We start from the raw sequence: 20,751 nt of genomic DNA, 5'->3' as shown, positions 1-20,751 counted from the left end.
TCTGCTATTTAGATGCAACCGAGGAGCTGCTTGATAAACTAGATCGCCTTCAGAATTTGTGCATCCGTTTTATTTTCGGATTGCGCAAATTCGACCATGTTTCTCAATTTCGAAATAAGTTAAAGTGGCTCCCTATTCGACTTCGCCGGAATACTCATATTCTCACGCTACTCTTTAAGATTTTAAATTCATCCTCCCCCTCTTACTTGCGTGAGCGCTTCAACGAAGCCGCTCCTCGGGTGATGCCAGTGCGTTCGTGTGTCAAGTTAAAGTCACTTGCAGTTCCCCCTTACAACACTATATTTTATGCTAAATCTTTTACGGTACTCGCTACTCGCCTTTGGAACTCACTACCTGACAGTATTTTTAAAAATAACCCTTCCATCAGCACCTTCAAACTTCGTCTGAAACAGCACTATCTTTCCTCTCTGTCATAACATATTGTTTACATATATTTATCGGTATATATTATAAGATATATTTATGACTATAAGTATATATTTATGTATTAAGGTATATATGTTTTTGTAAGTCTATTTTAATATATAAATATTTGTAAGTATATATTATAACATAATATCTACTATATTTATTTTTTATTTTTCATGATTACTGTCTATCTTTGCTGTACCTATTCTACTCCATTTACAACCTCTCGCACTGCCAAGGGTCACTGGTAGAGATCTCTTATAGAGATAAGTGCTTCCCTGTCCACTTTTTCTTTCCTTTTATACTATATATAGCTCAATTACCACTCACTGACTCACTCACTCATTGACATAATTGTTCTCCTAGAAAGAGACGGAAAATGATATAATGATGTAGGGGAGTTGTGTTCGGTTTTGGGAACCCTCTGGGGAAAAATTATGACATTTCGGAAAAACAAGATGGCGGCCGACGTGATTTTTGCAGCTCCGTTGTTTTCCAACCGATTTTGTTGAATTTTGCAAACTTTGAAGAAAGTAGTAAATGGTTAACAGAAAATGTGGAAAAAATTGGAAAAACAAAATGGCGGCCGAGCCGTAGCGTTTCAAAATTTTTGATTTTTCGACCCCGAACCGCGGCGCCACAGATCCGAGACGGGGTAATCGAGGATAATTATTTTTTCGTGTTTCGCCCACGATTATCCTGTATTTTGACAAAACGGGAGTGGTTTTTAAAAATTCAAGATGGCGGCTGTCGTGGCGGCCGTTCTGTTCGAGGTACGAAAAAACGCAATTTTAAAATTCGAATATCTCAAAGTTGGCAACATCGGAGCGGTTCGGCTTCTATGAAGCGATTGTACGTACGAACTTGAGGTATAGATTGGTGGGGAAAAATTACCCCATTTTTCGGGAAATTTCAAGATTTTCGGGAAATTGTAAAAAATCGAAATACGCACTTTTAGCAAAATCCGAGTATGAGTGATAACGTGTTTTGCTCGTACAAATGACATTTGGGTATTTTTGTCGCCGGAGACTGGCAACACTGGAATTTATCAAAGTAAAAGTGATTTTCGACACGGTCTTTTTCACGGTATCCCCTTTCGCGTGGGTGCGAGCGAGAGGAAAGATTGAAACGTCATCGGGAGCGGTATATCCTGTAGTTAATAGGAAAAATATGAAACCGTGTAAAATCTTTCTGTGAAACAAGTTGGCGGCCATTTTGTATTTTTTTTAACTTTTCGAAATTTTGATCACGTTTTTGAGGCAGTTGGCAACATTTTGGAAAGTCAATATGTATGAATCGATTGTGTATCTAGGCTGGCAGTATGGAGATATGCAACCGGTGTTGCCACTTTTGGGGAGATTTTCGAGATTTTCAACTAAGAAACTCCTGTAAAATTTTGTATGAAAATTTTTTTTTTCACTGATGGTGTCGTATAGAAAACAAAAACTTAGTAAGCCAAAATTATGGAGAGAGCTGATGATTGAGGGTTTCGGAGACGGGTGGAGGGCCCGCTTAAGGTATTGAAGATAGGCGGGGGGTGCTCGAGCAAATGTCATTCATGACGTCATCCAATTGCCAAAAAACTAAAAAAAAATTCAAAATGGCGAAGAAAAGATGGCCGCCATACAAATTTCGCTGGTGTCCAGCTCGGAAGGTATAAAAGATGGAAGTGAGGTTTCTTGGCAAGAGATGATCAGAATCCGAAGGTCTACTCGATGAATAGAAAAAAAATCCAAAATGGCGGAACTTTTTTTTCCATACATTTTGTATGGCGAATATTGAATGCCTCATTCTCTTAGAAAGAGACAGAAAACGATACATTGATGTATTGGAGATATGTTTTGGTGCGCGATATGAGTAAGGAAAAATTATGACATTTCAGAAAAACAAGATGGCGGCCTATATGATTTTTGCAACTCTTTTGTTTTCCAACCGATTTCGTTGAAACTCGCAATCTTTAAAGAATGTAGTAAACGATTAATAGAAAAAGTGGAAAATTTTGGAAAAACAAGATGGCCGCCGTACAAATTTCGTCGGTGTCTATCTCGGAGGCTATAAAAGATGGAAGAGTGGTTTCTTGGCAAAAGATGATCAGGGTCCGAAGGTCTACTCGGTGAAACAAACTCTGCATGCTCGCGGACCACTTTAGTGGTCCGCGCACCCACGCACCCTACTAAATTATTATCCTAATTTACAAATAATAATATGGATATCGTTTTCAGGGTTTTCCAGAGTGCTGATTTTGATAATGACATTTATTTTCAAATCCAAGATGGCGGACTTACATTTTTTACAAAAAATAGAAATGCCTGTCATTTTATGGGGTTTTTCGGGTTGAATTATGTATCTTATTAAATCAATTTGGTTTTATATAATAAAGTTAACTTTACCACGTCACGTGAGCTGCTTTAGCAGCTCGCGCACCGAGCAAATTTATTTATATTGTTACAACTTTCTGGTACAAATTAAAAAAAAAAAAAAAAAAAAAAAAATACCCGAGTACGGTGTGTGAGTCTGACTCACACTAGGCCGGTTTTCTAGCATAATAAGTGATGCATTTTTTTAAATAGCTTAGTAGGTTTTAGCAGTTTTCAAGCTGGTCATAATAATCAAACGTCAAGTGTCAACGGTCAAACCGACTTCCCGTTTACAATGACAGATCAGCAATGCATGCAACAAAACAAAAATGAATCTAACGGTGTAAGCTTGTTCTGCTTGATATTTTGCAATAATTTATTCTTAAAATACGAATCAATTGATAAAATACCCCGTTCATTCATCTTAACATGTTTTATCATGCAGTGGGTATAAAATTACATAGGATATTGTGTAGAAGAGTGTGTGATTAGTAAAAATTGAACTTTCGAAGTTATACTGGCTTTGTCATTTATTACGAATTAATATAGAAACTCGAAATGGAAATTTTTAAGCATGGTGCGTATTAAAATTTGTAAATTAAATGCTAAGTTTTGATAGGTAGTAAAATGTGTGACCTGTTATACAAAAAGTCTTATGTAAATAATATTCTGATGTGCGTTGTTATGACGTGAATATCAACTTATCAAGGCCGTGCTATCTCGTACCTGGCACATACATTATACCCGCTACGTAAAGCGCAATGCACATGTATCCCCAGTGGGTGGATCTGTTTTATCAATTGTTTATCAGGTTGAACATCCGCTAAATACCGCGCTGGCGTTCCTATCAGCTGTGATCATTGTCCACTGAGTATTGACTATTGAGTAACCAACAGTTACAGTTTAGTGTCGAAGCGACGTTCGTCGATAAAGCTCCTAATTAGTTTTATAGTGCGAAATTACGCATAGTTGTGTCCATAATATTGTGTTTAGTATATTTATTAGAAGTCACCAAGTGGATTTTCAGGTCAGAATGCAATCATATTATTATTGTGTTTGGGTATTCTCAAACACAGTAATAATACCTTGTTTTCCTTCAAGGTACAAAACTTAAAATTGATCATATGCACTTATAGAGATGTAGTGACTTCCTCAAAACTTTATACATATTTGCTGAAGTTGAAAGGTTTTTGTGTTTGAAGTTATTGATAAAAGATAGTCTATCTTTACTGATCCAGGAAGTAAAAATTTTTGTAATTTGTACTCAAATAAAAATAATTACTCTTTGTCTAGGTATGAAGGGTCCAACGAGGGCAGCCCCTGGTGTACCAGGGGTGGCAGTGAATAGATATTCGCCTGTCACTAATTGGAATGATGATCCCTTTGGAGCTGATGTTTTCGAGCCAACACCACAGTTTGGGCAGAAAAAGAAGCCTCCACCCAGACCACCACCACCAAAAGTGTCCAAACAGCCTGATGTGCCTGCAAAACCTTCACACTTTATACGTAAACCTACAGTGCTAACATCTCTACTATCAAGGAAGAGTAAAACTGCAGTTAATCAATCCAGTGCAACCAATCAAACATTTACAGACCTAGGTAGTGAAGTGGACCCTAACAAAATGTTTCCTAGATGTGAGCGTGTTAATATACAAACAGGGACTTTGATAGACTTTTCATCACCACCCAGTTCCCCCACGTTCACAACTAGGTCTAGTAGTGACGGTGTCAGTGTTGATAGTTTTGGGTCAGATGCTACAACTTCAACAAATCACCATAATGCATTCAGTGGGGGTAGTGCCTCCCAAGCTGAGAGTGGATTCGAAGATGACTTTGATCTCTTCCTGCATTCAAGGAAACCTATAAGTAAGGAGGATACGTTTGATGATTTTTCAACCATTGATCCGTTCTCACCTCCCGTTACAAAGCCTTCGCTACCCAAGAAACCAATGTTTAACACAGATGCATTTGAGACATTGAGCAATGGAAGTAGCCATTATTCAGTTGCGCCTTCGAAAGGGCCGACTATTATTCGTGTGAAACCAGCAAGGCCTAAACCACCAGATAACTCTGCCTTACTAAAGAGTACATTTGGAAGCAACTTCCAGATAACATCTATGAGTATTAATACCACAACACCAATACAAAAAATTAGCAATGGCTTCGGAGACAGTGTGGTGAGTTATTCCAATATTTATTTTATTTTATAGCCCTTTCTTTCTGCATGTAAACGTTTCCGTCTATTGTGTGTGCCGTGCCCCTCCCTTCCAGAGTTTATAGGCCTCTATCAGATGCAATAATACAAAACATTTCACTGTTCTCTTTTTGTTACTTTTCTTGTCAAAGATCTCCCCATTATGGCTGTAATATCATTTATATCGACTATTTTATATCAGTTGTCCTTCCCTAGTTCCAATATTATTTGTCAAATAAGATACTGCAGAAGACGACTCTAAATAAATGACAGATTGTTGGGCCAATCCTTATTTTATAGGAATCAACCTAATTACTTATTTATTTATAAATATTTTTTCTACAGTTGCAAAAAACTAAACTTGTTATCTGCCAATACAAAACAAGTTATTTGCAGAGCAGATCATAAAAACATGCAAACTATAGACATATGCATTACTTGTGCAAACTCCTAAATGAGAAATAAGTCAATTGCATCATTTCCATTTGAAGAGCTGAATACACTAATTATGAAAATTAGTGCTAACGCTAATAATAATTATGTAAATTAGCATTCTATTAAAGCACATAATATTATGATATGGTATTGTCATAGAAAAATAAAGATGCTAATGTAATATACCTAAGTTCACTTATATGCAAGCTATAGTGTTACACCAAATTGCCTTCATCAGTTAGTTATGTAAATGTGCAAAAAGATCAAGTCAACATGACCATGGCTTAAATAACATTTTAAGATATTTAAATGTTCTATTGTATGAAAATGAACAGCTGACAGCCAGATATATAATGTTTCTGCCCGAAATTTCTGTTTAATTTTATATAGATGTTAAGTAAGTTTGGATATAGGAAGTAACCTGGGGTCCTATTCTGAAAATTGGACTTAGAGACAACATAACTATCTATTAGTTATGTTGTCTCTGAGTCCTAAGGTAATCAGGCTTTGTTTTCCTAACTTTTGGCTAGTCTTCAATACTTTCTAGGAATTTATAGTAAGATAAACATGCTAAGTAGTTAATAATAACTCATTTCGTCTAGTTTTTGATTTATCATGCAAAATGTCGAAAAAATAACCGAATATGAAACCCTCAGTGCGCGAGTCTGATTTGCACTTGGCCGGTTTTTTAAATTTTATAATGATTCCAAGAACAAGATTTTTATCTATATTTTATCACTAATAAATGAGTAATGAAATGAATCATTCAGTAAAATGATAATATCACAAAAATAAATAGGTATCCAATTATTTAATTCTTACTGGATCATGGGAGTGGGATTTCCAACACTTTTAAAATTAGGCATTAACTAGGTACATAACTAACATATATTTCATCTATTAAACTCAAATCTTACTTATCTAAAATCATAAATTTGTTATCTGTTTGAAATGTCAGTTCATACAACATATTTTCTTTAACAACCCTCAATTTTATATATTTCTAGATTGTCATTTTACGTTTTTATAATTTTTTTTTGTTCTCTTCTCTTTGTTAAAAACCAAACGGTCTGCGCGCCAATAAATTCATTTTTAGAAGAAATATCTTTAATTTTATCATCCACGCATCAACATTAAGTAAAATTAAAGTATTAAATGTAAAGTAGTCTAAATAAACTATGCTGACTACAGATGCTTATGAGTTTAACGTTTCCCTTCATTCATGGCGACCTTGCCCCTTATCTGATTTGAGGGAAAATAAATAAAGAGTACAAGCACAGACACAAAATTTTTTTTTTGTGCTTTTTGCATCATTTCTTAAAGATTTTGAAACAAGTAGTCCCATCCAAAACTCATTTGTTCCACATTTGCAACTTTTCAAATTCCATGGGAACTCTGATTTGCTGGATAAAAAGTATCCTGTTTCCGTCTTCAAGATGTACCATTTGTTTCATTTTCTGCTAATCGTTTTGTTGTATCATGATAAATCTAACAATCATAATCCCATAAATGTGAAAGGGTGGATGTTTGGATGTTTGTTATTCAATCACGCAAAAACTACTGGACGGATTTGGCTGAAATTTGGAATGGAGATAGATTATACCCTGGATTAACACATAGGCTACTTTTTATCCCGGAAAATCAAAGAGTTCCCGCGGGATTTTGAAAACGAAAATCCACGCGGATGAAGTCGCGGGCGTCAGCTAGTTTAGTATATAAGATAAAACATAAAATTCATGAACACCTCCCAGTCGCTGTTTGTTTTTCGAACCATTGCCATTGTTCCAGGATGTGGCAAGAGGAGAATGTTTCGTATAGTTTCCATACGAAGCGGCTGATTTTTGTTTGCAATGTTCTCTGATAGTAAAAATTCTTTTGCAGGACTCGAAGCCTTTCAGTTGGGATCACGAAGAGTCGCCCGAGAGGGAGTCCACCCCACCGATGCCTACCATCCCGCCCCCGCCACCGCCAGAAATCGTAGACGATGATTTACCAGTAGTCTGGCCGGAAGATCAAGAGTTCGATTTGCCAGACACATCAGATGACGATGAAGAACCCTACGCGATAGCGCTGTTCGATTATTTCACAAATCATCCTGGCGATTTATGTTTTAACGTGAGTGCTCTCTTTGCAATAGTATTTTTTACATCTATTTTTAAAGAATACTAAAATAATCTGCTGTTATTTTTATCATGTGCCAACTTTTCGCTTGTTTGTTTCATAAATATTTGTCAAGGAAAAATTATAATTAAAGCTTTCGCTAGCATGATCTTCTAAATATAACGTGGACTGATCTATGCCATCATTAAATTGGTATAATAGATCGATGGCCTTCATCTTGTTTTATAAGAAAAGTAGAGACGGCAATATACCGCGTAAACTTTGCGTTCACAGAAACCATAATGATGCCCATCATAATCATTTCTGTTACGGTTGTTAGCCCAAAGACGAAAAATGAAAGCTGCCATTACCTTTTATGTAGCCCAGATGTTACAGATATTAATCTATTTTACTCTTTCCTTACCTTTGCACGCTTAACATGGATTCAAAATCGTTTCTATGTAACTAACTATAATGAATGTAAAAAAAAATATATTCGGATATCATTATCATTCTTTATGGTGCAAAGACGGACAATTTGTCAATTTAAACTTCTAGATAGATCACTATACTCTAGTTAGGTCAGCTGAAGGACCAATGGACTGAAGCTTAGGCTAAAGTTATTATTTTGAAGTTATGTAGCATTTGTCGGCCATGTAGTTTCTATAACTTAAGGAAGGTTCTCTCCGTCATTCGCTCCATACAAACGTAGTTCGTCTCTCATTGGAATACTAACCAATCATACTCAATGGAATTTAGTAGAAACGTTCCGGGAACTAATATCTATGCCTGTGGTTTTTAGATTTCCGTTAAAAAATTCGGTTTCAAAGTTAGGCTGTCTTAAAAATTCACATACAAATCTTTGAGCCCTTGTAATTTGAAAACTACATATTTTTAGAAAAATCTAAAACACCACAGGCACAGATATTAGTTTCTAGAATATGTCTGCAAAATTTCATGGGTACTTTGGTTGCTTAATATTTAAATGAAACTGGGGCTACGATTGTATGGAGTAAGTGACGGAGAGAGTCCTGTTAATCATTTTCCATCCCATTGGTGGGTACCTACCATCTGTAATAACACTAATACCTTTCTGTATTTTCTTTCTTGCCATATGGCCGGCCCGTCGCTATTTCAGTTCTCTAGTTTTAATTGTTTGGGCCAAATAAATAGCAGCTTAGAGTTTATTAAGTACTTATCTAATATTTTTATGATATATCACAGAAAAATAATATTATAACATTTCATAATCAAAATCTGGAAAGTTCAGGGCGTTTCTATGGTATCGCTTAAGTCACCTGATAGTTCCGCTCTAAATATAATAACACCTGCAATATTTATAATGGTATTAATTTCCTGAGCTGTGTGCTCAAACAAAAACGCTCCTTACGGTGTATGCAATATGGATCAAATTAAAACAAACGGAAACGTGACGCGTATAAAACTGGACTTTATTAGTTATCTTGCATGCAAAAATATAGCTTCCGGCATTTACGTATCAACTACCAACCCTAATTAGGTTGCTTGTAAATTAATCATGTTAACATTGTTCATAAAACTTTGCAATGTGAAAAAATATTACATACTAGATGATGCCCGCGACTTTGTCTGCGTGGATTTAGGTTTTTCGAAATCCCGTGGGAACTCCGGTATGATTTTCCGGGATAAAAAGTAGCCTATGTGCTAATCCTGGATATTATCTACCTCTATTCCATTATTTGCGTGAAGGAGTAACAAACACACACACACACACACACACACACACACACAATTATTACATTACAAATATACATTTAATTCTTTATAAATCGCTTGATAAGGGCCTTCAGTTTCGTATTATGTTCAATTCAAGCACCTCTGTGTTTTCTATTTAAATTGGTAAAAAAGACAGGCATTACCTGTTCGCCTATCGTCGCCATTTTACTATCGGACCACGAGTCTCTTGGAGGTTTGCATCCCTAAATTGTCGAAATTCCAGGACCTCGTACGAAGCAGTTTGTTCCTTTCCTCGTTTGTAATAGGTACGCATCGTATGCCTTTCCGGTTTCGGTTTTCTTCGCTACTTACAATATGGGACCTTCAAAAGAAGAGTGAATATGCACCGTCTAGGCAGGTCATTCCACCTTAGGCTGCATCATCACCACCACCATTTTGGTGAGCTTGGAGTCAAGCGCATGCCTATACCTATGTACCTATAGTTAACAATAAGTGTGTAGGTTCATAAGTCCATATTCCCTCCTTATATGAAACTTCTATAAAAGTTAAAAGGCATAATATGGCCCAGCATGGTAACAGTAATGAGCTGTTACTGCTAGAACAAAAAGCATTTATTTGCCGTATCGATTCAGTTCAGTTTGATTTGTATTTAATAAAGGTTTAGTTATATGGATTGGTGTCAATATAATTTTCAATTATTAAGTACCTATTCATTGTTTAATAACAAGGTAAAAGACAATAAGGAAAACGAGGTCAAAATTCCTTTTAACGTCTTAATGATTCCAAGTGACTCCACCGATACCAGCAATAAAGATCCGACCCTTAACCCTATATACACTGATGCCTGCCTTGTTCGCATAATTGCAGTTATAATCTCATTGATGTGAGGTACACGACCGGCACATAATACGTTTTATTGTTATTTTATGTCATTCTGATATCTGCTATTACAAAACTTCACAAGTATTATAAGTTTTAACTGGTTAGCTATTTAGTAATATTATTCCATAATATATCTCATTAGTCGGTTGCTCATGACTGAGCATAGTGATCACCTCCCGACCGAGTCAACAATTTGCGGTAAATGAGGTCTTTCATTCAGGACCTGTTTTTAGCCATCTATCTAGCTGATACCCGCGACTTCGTTCGATATAGGTTTTTTAAAATCCCGCGGGAACCACGAATTTTTACGGGATCATTAGTAGCCTATATGTAATTCCGGAGTGTAGTCTATCTCCGTTCTAAATTTCAGCCAAAACGGTCCAGTAGTTTTTGCGTGAAAGAATAACAAACATACATACACACTTCTTTATAATATTAGTGTGAAGTGTGATACCATCGTAAAAGTTGAGCGTGCAAGTTTCCTTTAGTTGGTCTTAACACCGGATAGGATAGGAGGTCTCCCAAGTCCCATGTGGTCTTTCACGTCCCCAATCATAAAATAGCAATGACTTAAAAGTAGTCTCGGCCGTGCGCTGCTTATACTAATTGAGTAATTGATAGTGTTTAGTCATAATCTTCCTTTACTCCTTATAATTTGGTAATCACAGCGTATAGATGCCTAGTGGTGAAAACTTCGGCCTCCTATTTAGAGGTCCCGGGGTTTCATCCAGGGCACCTTTAACTTTTCGGAGCTATGTGCGTTTCAAGCTATTAAATATCACTTGCTTTAACGGTGAAGGAAACTGTGGCTTCTATTCCAAGAGGATCTGACCCGTGCTCAGTATTGGGCCGGCGGCGATGTCTTGAGATGTTTGAGAAACATTTTCACCCTAATACTTATTGAAGTTATTTTCCAAACCAATCATCAATAGCGACTATTGAAATTGCAGACTATTTAGGTAGTTTGTTACAATGGCTGCATTATATTAATTGTATGTCCGTATGTAAAGCACATTGTTGAGATAAATCTGCAATATCTAGTACGGAGTGAATAGGGCGCTCGAATTGTTTGTATTTCGCGTACGTGGCTTGATGCCAAACACCTGTCTATTTTTAGAATTCATACGTCAAATGTTTCTTTATCACATATTATTCACTAAGCAAAGCACAAGTTCATGGACAAATCACATAACATCAAGTAGTTTTTTTCAAGTATTTTAAATCTCTTTAAAAATGTTTGTTGCTATGGTACATAATGTACTTGGTTGTCCACATAAATATCATATTATAGTTTGCTCCAAGTCTAATCTCCCTTTAAAACTCATCTAGGATCACTTTCTGTCTGTCTGTCTGTCACTACACGCATCACGTGAAAACTACTGAACGCATTTGAATGTTTGGTACAGTGACAGCTGATCCGGGTTAACATATAGGGTAGTTTTTATCTCGAAATAATTAAGGATTCTTCGGGATACGGGATAATTAGGGTTCCGTATCTCAAAAGGAAAAACGGAACCCTTCGGTCGTGTCTGTCAAGAAACCTATATATAGGGTATTTCCTGTTGATCTAGAATCATGAAATTTGGCAGGTAGGTAGGTCTCATTGTACTAATACAGGAAATAATCTGAAAAGCGCGAATTTGTGGTTATATCATGTAAAAAAAAAATTAAAATGTGTTACAAATTTCAAAGTAAGATAACTATACCAAGTGGGGTATCATATGAAAAGGCTTTACCTGTACATTCTAAAACAGATTTTTATTTATTTTCATGCATAATAGTTTTTGATTTATCGTGCAAAATGTCGGAAAAATACCCGAGTACGGAACCCTCGGTACGCGAGTCTGACTCGCACTTGGCCGGTTTTTATAGAGGTTTATTTACTCTGTCTTAATTGAATTTGGACTAATTCAGGAGGACTGTTTAAGCCGATTACCTCTAGCTTTTACGTAATGAATATTGACTACTCTGCGAACTAGCTATAGCTAGGTAGGTAGGTAGGTAGGCGCTTATAGTGAGCTAAAACCTTTCCAGTGTAATTCTAAATTTACCTCGGCCAGGCTCACGGACAAACCTGTTAGCGTTTATAGCATTTATGACAACTCATTGCATCATTATTGTTCCTGGCGTGCGGCAGTACCTAATGTGTGCTAACGAACTCCATTGTTTCCAAGAATTGGTATTTAGTACCTATTTACCATTGATGTATATGGATTAGCCTTTCCCATACAATTCCGTCCGCAAAAATACGCTTGAATCTTACGTCATCATAGACTTTTGCAAATTCTATTGACTTTTTGAGCGCATTTTTTATCTTCGAAGGGCCCATCCAGATGCTATTTACCGACGCTTAACTGATATTCATCATCATTAAAGCTCTACACCCTCATTCCTCAGTCTGGTGGGTCTTGGCTTGGTTAAACTCTCCATCGGAGGTGGTCAGAAGAACTTTTTATACTATAAGATACCTACTCCTCCTTTCGCTGTTATCTGCAAATTGCAATCCTTCTTTCCTTTGACGCTGTTATCTGCAAAATTATTTTTTGAGTTATCGACAAAAACGTGGGAATTTTCGAAAACTAATGTTTATAAAAAAAAAATATTGTAGGACCAAGATTTGTAGTAGTTTTTAGTTTAGTTTTACGTAGCATTGTATATTTTACAACATTACCTAATTAGTCTTTGAAAATTCCCACGTTTTTTGGTAATAATTCAAAATATTTTGCAGTTAACGGCTTTTTGGTTGAAGGACGTCAGCTTTGATTCGTCGTCTCCACTGCTGGAGTGGACAATAGACTTTCTTCTCTTGTAGACATTTTCACTATCTATTTATTCAGTATTCACAATCTTTTACCCAGGTTCTCTGTACGATATTCTTAATCTCGTCTAACCATGCAAGTCCATGTTCTTCGATTTATGTACGTTACTTACTTTATGTTAGTGATTTGATCGCTTTGTATTTATAATAATATGAGAAGGAATTCAATTCAAACTACGGATTGTGGATTAAAGTGTGAAGATGTGAAATATTTGTCATGCAAACATCGGATGCTAACGAGATCACGAGCGTATATTAACGTCTGGTATTTATTTTATAACTCGATAATTACAGCTTTCTATAAAACTACGCTTTACTTGCGTTGAAGATAAACATCGACGACGAATCTAAAATAATTATTATTTATTATTATCGGAGCTTCATTCGGTACACTACCGTATAGCAGTTAAGGTGCCCACGCACTCGAACTGAACTGCAGCGGAACTGCGCGTTGCGGCAGCGCCCCGCACGATATTCTCTCCAGCCGCGACGCGCGGCAGTGACGTACGCGCGGCTTTATACTTTAGATAGGTCTTTTCTCATTTCTATAGGATTATTCTGTGCTATAAGTACCTATAAAGCTCGAAGAAGTCACAATCCAAACGAATAGTTTGCATCAGGTGAAAATAATTGCATCGACGTAGTTGACACATGTTTATGTTGAAAAATAATAATGTGGTTCTATACACGACGCAGACTTTTGTAAGCATGAACTGCTTCAAATACTGTAGGTACCTACTTTACTAGTAGTTAAGATCTAGTTACCCGTTAGTAAGCTAGGCCTTTTAGTCTAATTTCTATGTTTTTGTGGCCCAAAGAGCCTGAAGCCACGTCCACACGAAAATAGTGCATCAAGCGAAAATAATTGTGTCGAAGTAGTTCACACGTGTTTATATTGAAAACATGGTTGAAAAATAATAATGTGGTTCAACACACGGCGCAAATTTTTATTTGCATCAACGGCTTAAAATTAAAACAAATGAGTTTGTGGGTGGTTACTGTATCTCCTTCATAATATAGTGATAGCAATTAGCAAATATGTTTTCAGCTATGGAATCAACGTAGTTGCTGACGTCAGGTAATCGAATACGGCGCTTGCGATCGCGTGACGTTACTATTGCTTGTGTTTCTGTTTACACAATTCTTTTTATTGTTTTTCCATGTACCAATTATCGGGGACGTAGGCGATTTGCAGAAGTCTGTTATTTCATGATATGATAAAATTTCCATACGCAATATGTACACGGACAGGAAAACGATATCGCCTTGCGACTTCCACCAGCGGTTATAGTTTTAAAGTAACAACTTTTTTTTTGTTTTTTTTTCAAGATTACTAGCCATGGTAATCATGACTAATACTCTCCTTTCCCCTCCAATTAAGCGTTTAGCTTGTGCCAGGAGTGGGTACGACTATAGTGCAACGGGGGGTTTGAATCGCCCACTCTGCTCCTCAACCGTTGAGCTATCGAGGCTCTAGTCTAGTGCCTACTAGATGATGTCCGTCGCGTGGATTTAGGTTTTGGAAAAATTCAGCTTTATTTTTTCGGATTAAAGCCTATGCCCGTCCCTGGGGTGCAAACTAACTCTTTAATATAAAGATGATGCCCGCGACTTCGTTCAGGTGAATTTAGGTTTCAAAAAATCCCGTGATATTTCTTTGATTTTCCGGGACAAAAATAAAACCGACTTCAAATTTTTTTTATTTCACAATTTTTTGCGTCCCCACTGTACTACAATATGCTCTGCCTAGTTAAAAACCTACTGTTTACTAAGCTATTACACATCGCGAGCAATTTACTCTTATCCATCGAGGAGTTCTGTTCTCCATCTCCGAAGATATTCATTAGATCTTCACCAAATTTATATGGGACCACCTGCAAAGTACATTAAAAAACCGATGAATTGAGAACCTCCTTCTTTTTTGAAGTCGGTTAAAAAGTAGCCTATGTCCATCCCTAAGATGCAAGCTTATCGGTTCGCCAACGTGCGCTTTCCAGTGAAAAGTCTCCATTCTAGCACCTAGGGAACCCAGTGTCTATTGGTTTTTCGAACTCAAGTAGTCCTGACTCCTGATATTACGGCTTTTGCGTAGGGTGTTATTGATAACTTATCAAATTGAGGTTAGTTGTAATGACACTGATAACTTGGCCTAGCCCGCGTATAAAAAATGCTTTACTTCAAAATTATTTTGTGTCAGTTTAATATTTCACGTGTAAAGTAGCTTTAACAGGGCTCTCTCCGTCACTCGCTTCATACAATCGTAGTTCCAATTTCATTTGAATTTTGCAGACATATTCTAGAAACTAATATCTGTGTCTGTGGTGTTTTAGATTTTTCTAAAAATATGTAGTTTTAAAATTACAGGGGCTCAAAGATTTGTATGTAAATTTTTAAGACCGCGTAACTTTGAAACCGAATATTTTAACAGAAATCTGGAAAACCACAGACATAGATATTAGTTTCCAGAATATGTCTGCAATATAAAATATATAAAAAAAAAAAAAAATATTTCATGAACTTTGGTTGCTTAATATTCAAATGAAATTGGAACTACGTTTGTATGAAGCGAGTGACGCAGAGACCCCTCTTAAAAATAATTGCTTAGGTATTAATTCTTATGTTCTAGTATGTTCTAGTCTAGGTATACGTAATTAATGTTATATAGGGCAGTTTAGGTATACATCGTTATCATCGTCAACTGATTGATGGCCGCCGCTGGACATGGCTCTCTGGTAGGGACTTCGTCACGCCACGGTCTTGTACCACCTGAATCCAACGGCTTCCTCTGCGACTCGTTTGAGGTCGTTTATTCACCTAATGAGAGATTTTCCAAAGCTGCACTTTCTGTTGCGAGGTCGCCGTTGCAGTACCTTGGGACTCCAATGTCCATTGGTTTTTCGAACTATGTACCCTGCCCATTGCCACTTTAACTTCGCATTGTGCTGAGATATGCGGGTTCTACGAGTAGTTCTCCTACGGATCTCCTCGTGTCTAATTTGATCACGTAGGTAAAGAAACTTCAAGCATAGTTCTCTCATCAGTTTATTAGTATTATTAATTGTAATGTGTATCTTGATTAATTATTATATTGTAATGCACTCTAAATTTTGCAAAATAATTTATTATTTGATGTCGGGAGTGACAAAATAGTTGTAAGACCAAATATTTGAATCACATTCTGTTTCTATTTCTTAAAGCTTTTCATATTTGGAAATTGGAATCAATCATAATATTTTAGTTGGAATCAAATATGTACCGTTGGGTATTGAGGCTCTCGTGGTTTTCAATTTTCAAATAGAAGCGAAAGATATGACGCTGGTTTAGGTATGGCCTGAATTTTGTTATTGAAGAAATTAAAATTCAAAGCCGTGAACTGAAACTGAATACTTACATAGGTATTTCATGATAAATTGCTGAATTGCACTGGTATTGTCTACATATAATTTTGCAACAACCTGAACAACAGACTAACCTAGATCCAGTTCAATGAGCTCTCGTAATCTTATTTTTTTCTTTTGCGCATTTATTTATGTACTGGTTATTATGGTTTAGCTATTTGATATTGATTTATAATATTTGATAGGGCCCCGATTGGTTGATTTTAAGATAACGATTGTTTTGCTTGCCCTACGTTTAATAAGGCAAACTGTATAAGTAGATTATGTTATTTTCTTAGTTTGACATTACATTTTTGTTCGGGTTGAAAGCCTCCTTCACAGCCAGTAAATAAATACCCTAGCGGAAATTCCGCACCGCGTTCTAGAACGATGGTGTAAATCCCCATGAGAGGTATCGACTGTGAACTGGCTGAAATACTGTTATCAGATGTTAGTGATACGAACCTGGACTTATTATGGCTTAACGTGCTCTCCAAAGCAAGGACGAAATGAATGTCGGTCACCTATCCAACTACCGACTTAGGTCAGCGTTGCTTAACAATTGCAATCGATTGATATACCTAGGGTGTCACAACTACGCCACACATCCCTTTTGTTAACCTAAATATAATTTTTCCTTACAGGCAAATTCCAAGATTTATCTGTTGAGGCGAGAAAACGACGAATGGATGTACGGGAGATTGCGTAGAGGTCTCCAAGAGGAGGAAGGTCTTTTCCCGTCCAACTTCGTCGAGGTCAAGGTACCGCTTCCCAACGAAGGACCCGCGCACATTGGCCACGCGGTTGCTTTGTACGACTTCGAGCCGGTCCAACCAGGCGATCTACGATTTAGTTTAGGCGACAAGATCACTGTGCTGTCGAAAATCAATCAGGAATGGTACTTCGGTGAATGTAACGGCTTGAAAGGGCAGTTTCCAGTCAATTATGTCCAGATGAGTTAGTCTTTAGGATTCAAATAGCATAATTAGCAGAAATTTGCTGTTGAACGGTACCCTGATGTGGTACCTACCCGTTGGTACAGTAGGTACGCGCCAAGAAAAGAGCGCCAATTTTCTGCAGATGGTATCATAGACATTGTAGTAAATACCAACTTTCGTAGAATATAATATCCTGCTTCCTGAGAAGTGAAGTGAGAAAGATGGCGGGAAACGCAGATGAAGAAGGTGGAGAAGGGCGGAGCTCTTAAGAAAGCGCGACATCAAACACTTCTCATATTGAAACGTTGATAGATTAAAAGTGTATAACTGCAGGTATTAAGCAGTATAATACATTCTACGAAAGCAGGTGATAAGTAAACGCGTTTTTAAATGGAGGGAATCTCTTATTCACTCGCGTATTAAGTCAGTAAACCGTGCTTGGGTATCAAAGCTGTTCTTTCGGCCTTGCCTTTTGTTAATGTGAGAAAAAATTATCTGCTGGCAGCTCACAAATCGAAGGGTCCTATTACACTATCAATCTTATCACGCGAGAATCGATATGCGATCCTTTACCGAGAAAATATCGCGAAACGGTAATGATAGTCCGGAGGGGACTATCAAGGGCCATATAAAGCTTTGACAAACTGTCTAGATTGGCCGTATTTGATCGGCAAATGTTTGGTCAAATCCAGTTTGTCTGCTCTAACTGCCCCTGATTCATACATAACTAACTGTGCAACCGAAATTAGTGCCGGCCACAACATGCGAAATATAAAGCCGGGTCTCCTATGCGTGTTTTTCTCGAAATGCCACACAAAAAATATATCTACACAAAATATTTCTTGTGGTGTTTCAGGAAAAACACAAATAGGTTTCGCTAAAGTTTATAATATTATGAAGTAGTTAGGTAAATGCTATCAAATATTTAATGTAATGGGTTAGTTTAATTCAATTACTATGACATGTGTCGATTTACAAAATTCACTAAGTCATTTCAGATTATTATTATCGAGTAGTTTAGTAACAAAATATCTATAAAAATCGTCCATTGAATAACCAATTGTAACTGTAACATGTGATATGTTGTGGGAATTGCACGAAGACTGATGCTTTTCTTATTTTGTACTTTCCTAACATCAACATTTATAGGTGTTGTCATATTTAATGTAAGCTTCCTCTGTCGTTCCAATATGAATTTTTTGTGATTGCAACAAAGTTCTTTTAAAATTCAAGCTGAAATACTTTTGTGCAATACTGAATATCTTTATAAGAATTAAGGTATATGATAAGTTTTGTATAAAAATCTATTAACTACACAATTTTTCGTCATTGATAATTGTGAACAATGAAGGTACTCCGCAAACTTGCCCGGATTTTTTAATGGTCAAAAAAGGTTACAAAAGCTTAATTGGGCAACCTAAGGTCCAGCGAGCAGTCGGGATGGTTAGTTATTATATTAATATTATAACTAGGTACCAAAACAATTTATTACGTTACATAAAAAGTTAACGTTAATTATTATAGTAGTAGTAGAAATTCAACATTTTGCGAATCCAACATTTTGCGAAGCCAACATTTTGGGAATTCCAAAATTCAACATTTTGCAAATTCAACATTTTAGGACTCAACATTTTGCAAATTCAACAATATGAGAATTCAACGTTTTAGGAATTCAACATTTTGAACCTGAAGGGTTTATACAGAGATGGGTGTATAATTTAATAACTATTATTATTATCTGTTGTCTATTTTGAAATGACGCACCCCACTACCGTAATTTTTACACATCTACATCAAAAAAATTATGTAGTGGGGCGCGTCATTTCAGCTTAGACAAGCTAAATCCATATTAAAAGTAGTGTTACTTTTACCGGTGTATAGATAACGTTAATGGATGTTTGGGTACTTTTTATCGGTAAAATAACGGTACTATGGTATCGCTACGAAAAATACCAATAATTCGGTCCCTTGTTGCACCTCGGATTTTAGCCGTAAATATATCGTGGAAGTGAGCGGAGACCTTAATTAATTTGAAGATTTAACATTTTTTGCCATAATAACTATAAGTATCGTTAAATATCTTTATTAACATTTGACCTTAATGACCGAACGGCAACAAGCGAAACAATAAAAATTAACAATTCTATGTAATTGACTTATTGTAAATAATATAATGTATTATGTATACTATATAACGTAGTTATTAATATGCCTTATGAATTATGATATTATTTTTAGTTACGGTTGTGTGATGCTCGAAAGATCTGAATATTATACTTTTTTTTTTAAATTATGTTTAAAGGTATCTTAAATTATTTTAAATATGCCTTATTTTTCTTGGTTTATATCAGATAAATTATTTTTCCTAAGTATCGTCATTTTAATTATGTTGGATCTGATTTATTCTCCTTTTTATTACAATCAATATTTACTTTTATGATACATATTGTATAATCTGTCGATACAGATTACACATAGATTATTTTATTAAAATATTAATTTTGGCCGTTTGTTTGGGTTTACTTTCGTTTTAAAGATTTGGCATTATGTAATAGGATTAAATAGCCCCAGCTATACCCAAATCCCAAGTAATCCACAAAATATGATATAGCTGAGAAATTCTGAAGATAAAAAAGTGTATTTTTGAGGAATGGAGTAAAATTAAAAAACATATGTCCAAAATAACGTGTCCGATCTAATTTATTTATATTTTATATTTTGGATGACTGGTTACAAAATGTTTTTTTTTTTTAAATCAAATATAGCCAAAGGCTTCTATTTTCTTAATTTATTTTCAGCATCGGTAAAAGCTTATTTTTAACATATTTGTATAATTTTGTTTGTGTCATTTATTTTTAAGTAGTTTTTATTTTGGTGGGACCATAATATTAAGTGCCTTAAGTATTCTGAACGTTAATTAATTATTATTAATGTGTATAATACGTCAACTTATTTATAATAAAAAAATAACATTTAATATGGTTTTTTATTAATATGCATATAGAATTCCTTTCCTATATTTCAATTGAGGTGTAGCACAAACTACGTATTTCAAGAAGTGCAAAGACGATGCTAATTGATAATGAAGACATGATTTGGTTGTTCAAAATCTCGTAACTGACAGAACTTAAACTTACGGCGCCTTCAGGCGCAAAGTGCCGCGCGAAGGCAGCGCTGCTGTCGCTAGGTTCAAGCATCATCCTAATCCTAATATTATAAATCTATGTAAAAGTGTGGATGTTTGGATGTTTGTTACTCAATCACGCAAAAACGGCTGAACGGATTTGGAATGGAGATAGGTTACACTCTGGATTAACACATAGGCTACTTTTTATCCCGGAAAATCAAAGAGTTCCCGCGGGATTTTGAAAAATGTAAATCCACGCTGATGAAGTCGCGGGTATCAGCTAGTAGGGTTATATATTTAGTTACGATCGATGAAGTGACGCGCTGCCTCCGCGCGTACTTTGCGACGATGGTGTCCTAAAAGTAGGGCACTTTTTAA

The 20,751-nt window shown here is 36.1% G+C and overlaps 1 protein-coding gene across 2 annotated transcripts; it reads left to right on the top strand.

Moving 5' to 3' along the window:
• Positions 1–3,094: 3,094 nt before the first annotated feature.
• On the top strand, positions 3,095–20,223 carry LOC123876620 (SH3 domain-containing protein 19). Of its 2 annotated transcripts, none has more exons than XM_045922909.1 (4): positions 3,095–3,363; positions 4,080–4,963; positions 7,297–7,530; positions 16,953–20,223. In XM_045922909.1, the coding sequence occupies exons 1-4, from the start codon at positions 3,345–3,347 to the stop codon at positions 17,268–17,270; spliced, it is 1,455 nt and encodes a 484-aa protein (XP_045778865.1). In that variant the 5' UTR covers positions 3,095–3,344; the 3' UTR covers positions 17,271–20,223. The 2 variants fall into 2 exon arrangements, with proteins under 2 accessions (XP_045778865.1, XP_045778866.1); XM_045922910.1 differs by lacking the exon at positions 3,095–3,363 and adding an exon at positions 3,479–3,813.
• The last annotated feature ends 528 nt before the right edge of the window (positions 20,224–20,751 follow it).

Source organism: Maniola jurtina, chromosome 22 (assembly GCF_905333055.1).
Source record: "Maniola jurtina chromosome 22, ilManJurt1.1, whole genome shotgun sequence".
Classification (NCBI taxonomy): Eukaryota; Metazoa; Arthropoda; class Insecta; order Lepidoptera; family Nymphalidae; genus Maniola; species Maniola jurtina.
This window is presented reverse-complemented; position numbering and strand designations above follow the sequence as displayed.